Genomic DNA, 3,058 nt, shown 5'->3' on the forward strand with positions numbered 1-3,058 from the left:
TGGTCATCTTCCCTCATTTTATTATTATACTATCATCTTCCCACATTTATATTGTCAACATTCCGATGTCCTCATATACCCTAATTAGATATATCAGTGAATCAGTGTCCCGCTCACTCTTGGCATACAGCTTGATGTTGTCCATGTAGAGACGGTGACTAATAGTAGGTCCACTCTTGTACCTGTATCCCTATCAACTCTTTTTAATGATCTAGCTTAGGGGGTTGAGGCCTATGCATTGGGAATAGTGCATCACCTTATTTGAACATTTGATGTTCACTTGTGTTATTGTCATATAATTGGCTTCTAGAGTTGTTTTCCACTTACCTATTGAGCTCTTAAAAAAGGATCTTATTGTCTTGTTGATCTTGTATAGAGCCAATCATTCCAATATATATTTGTGTAACAGTGCATCATTGGCTTTCTCTAATCAATCCAGGCTGTGCACAGATTGGTCTGTCTGGTTTTAGAATCCTGCGTGACTGCTTGGTCTACCAACAGTTGGTGTTTTGAGCCTCTGGTGTTGTTCCCAATCTCCCTTTGAATATTGCTCATGCACTGACTTTTATGCCCTTGGATGTTGGAAGCTGTGATGCCTGACATGACCTTCCATGTTGTGGGGAGGCAGGGGATTGGTTGGTAGTTGGTAGTTAGATGGCGATGTTCTCTTGTGAGGTTCCTTTGTGACCAGTATTGTACTGCCTTGTTTTAGCCAGTTAGGGTGGGAATCTGTTGCTAGTAGGTGGTCCATTTGTGCTGCAATGTTGTTCATTTCTGATAAGTGGATCATTCATGAAGCTGACCAGCTCTTCATGTGGTCTACTCATTGCTGGTCTACTTATTACTTTGAAGGAAAATAGTGAGAAAAGAAAAACCACGATTACAAAAACCTGTCTAATTATGATACGATTTGATAATACGAGCATCCAGTTATTTAAATGGATGTAAAATTTGTTATTTACATGCACATATATTAGTGGTGATTTTATATATTATTTAAATAAATAAAAGTAAAATTTCAATCATTTATACATTTTGTCATCTTCTTTTTCCTGCAAACAGAGATGCAAAGAATCAGTGTGTCATTATTGTTCCCCTGATTTGCATATGGCTTCTCTAGCTTAGCTGGCAGTAGTTCACATGAAACTGAGATGGGTGTATTAGTAGATGGATGAGATGAGGGTAAGACATAGTAGGGGGGGGAATTAAGAAACTCCCCAACTCAGAGGCATGCCAGAGAAAACAAACTGGCAAAGTTTAAAGCAAAGTTATAAACATTTATTACATACTATTCAACGGTTTCCTGCTTTATTTCAGTTTTTATATTTCTGTAAAAGTGTTTACTTGTTGGTTAGAAAAAAAAAGATATGCATGTCCCTTTAACTATAGAGGATAAGTAAACATAACATCGGAATCCTAGAACATGACACTTTCTCTTAGGAGTTTTTCTCCAATAACACACGTGTCATCAAGGAGCACAGTAAAGGCTTCACAAAGATGTATTACAGTTAACATCTTCATATGTGGAAAATTCACATTAATAAGTGAACGATAAGTCATACAAACCAGAACCAAAGCTGCACACATAGAACTTTGTATTTTTAAACAATATATATTTAATCTCATATTACATGATTATACTACCAGGCTATTATTTATAATACAATGCTAATAACTTATCTAATTTATCTGTTTTGGCTTTCTTAGATATCAATAACCCAGGGTCATAATGACAGAAAACACTACACATGTCAACCCATCTGTTCTGATGCTCAGCTTTGGAGAAATGATGGAGATGAGATATGTATATGTTGTTATAACATTAATTGGCTTCATAATGATTATTTTATCAAATGGAGTAGTCATATATGTAATAATGATGCATAAAAGTTTACAAGAGCCAATGTATATTTTTATTTCTGCACTATGTGTAAATGGACTATATGGTAGCATTTCTTTTTTCCCTAGTCTGCTTGTAAACCTTCTTGACAAAACACAAGCCATTTCCTATGTTAATTGTTTGGTACAAGTGTTTTGCATCCATACTTACACAGGGTGTGAAATGGCTTTACTAGCCGTGATGGCGTTTGATCGTTATTTATGCATTTGTAACCCCTTAAGATACAACAATATAATGACCATGTCCACAACCTACGCACTAATAATTGGGGCCTGGTTTCTTAACATTTTTCCATTCACTATACACCTTATACTGACAATTAGACTTCCTTTGTGTGGTACAATTATTCCCAAGATTTATTGTGACAATTTTTCTGTAGTTAATCTATCATGTATTGATACAACTGTGAACAATATATATGGTCTCTTCATCACAATAGCAATGATTGTGGGCATGCCTATTCTAATCTTGGCCTCCTATATTAGGATTTTGAGAGTATGCGCCAATTCTTCAAAAGACTTCAGAGCGAAAGCTTTAAAGACATGCACCCCTCATCTGATCACCATGATAAACTACGTTGCTGACATACTTTTTGAAGTGCTTCTCCACCGTTTCAGACCACAACATTTACCTTATGACCTAAAAATCATTATGTCAGTTCAGGCATTTGTGGTGCCACCACTTCTAAACCCATTAATTTATGGATTGAAAATGAGAGAAATAAGAGTAAAGATTTTTCAGCTGTTTCTATTGAGCAGAATTAGCTCTGGAAAGACAAGTATGCAGGAACACTGAAGCCCAAACTTAGATTTTTACAATGGGAAAATATTTGTACATTATATTAAAGACATATTAAGACCTCCAAAGATCTGATTAAATTTAGTTATGAACAAATTAATTAATATTTCAGGTGAAAAGTGTATAAAATATTTTATTTATGTAAAAACATGGTAAAGAGCATATGTCATGCAAAAATGTGTCATTTAAATGTAGTTCCCGCAAAATAAAAAATAAAAAACAGAAAAATAAAGAATTTTAACGTACATATGTATTTGAACACTCGATGTTCAAATACATATGTGGTCTGGGTGCCAATTCCCACTACTCTTAACCCTGCAAGTGTAATTATTGCAGTTTTTTACAAAACTGCAATGATTA

At 34.8% G+C, this 3,058-nt stretch overlaps 1 protein-coding gene across 1 annotated transcript; it reads left to right on the plus strand.

Annotated features, from left to right (window-relative positions):
- The first annotated feature begins 1,744 nt into the window (after positions 1-1,744).
- LOC134585926 (olfactory receptor 52E4-like) lies at positions 1,745-2,695 on the plus strand. Its single transcript, XM_063441410.1, has one exon. The coding sequence runs from the start codon at positions 1,769-1,771 to the stop codon at positions 2,693-2,695; it is 927 nt and encodes a 308-aa protein (XP_063297480.1). The 5' UTR covers positions 1,745-1,768.
- Positions 2,696-3,058: the final 363 nt, after the last annotated feature.

This window comes from Pelobates fuscus, chromosome 1, assembly GCF_036172605.1.
Source record: "Pelobates fuscus isolate aPelFus1 chromosome 1, aPelFus1.pri, whole genome shotgun sequence".
Classification (NCBI taxonomy): domain Eukaryota; kingdom Metazoa; phylum Chordata; class Amphibia; order Anura; family Pelobatidae; genus Pelobates; species Pelobates fuscus.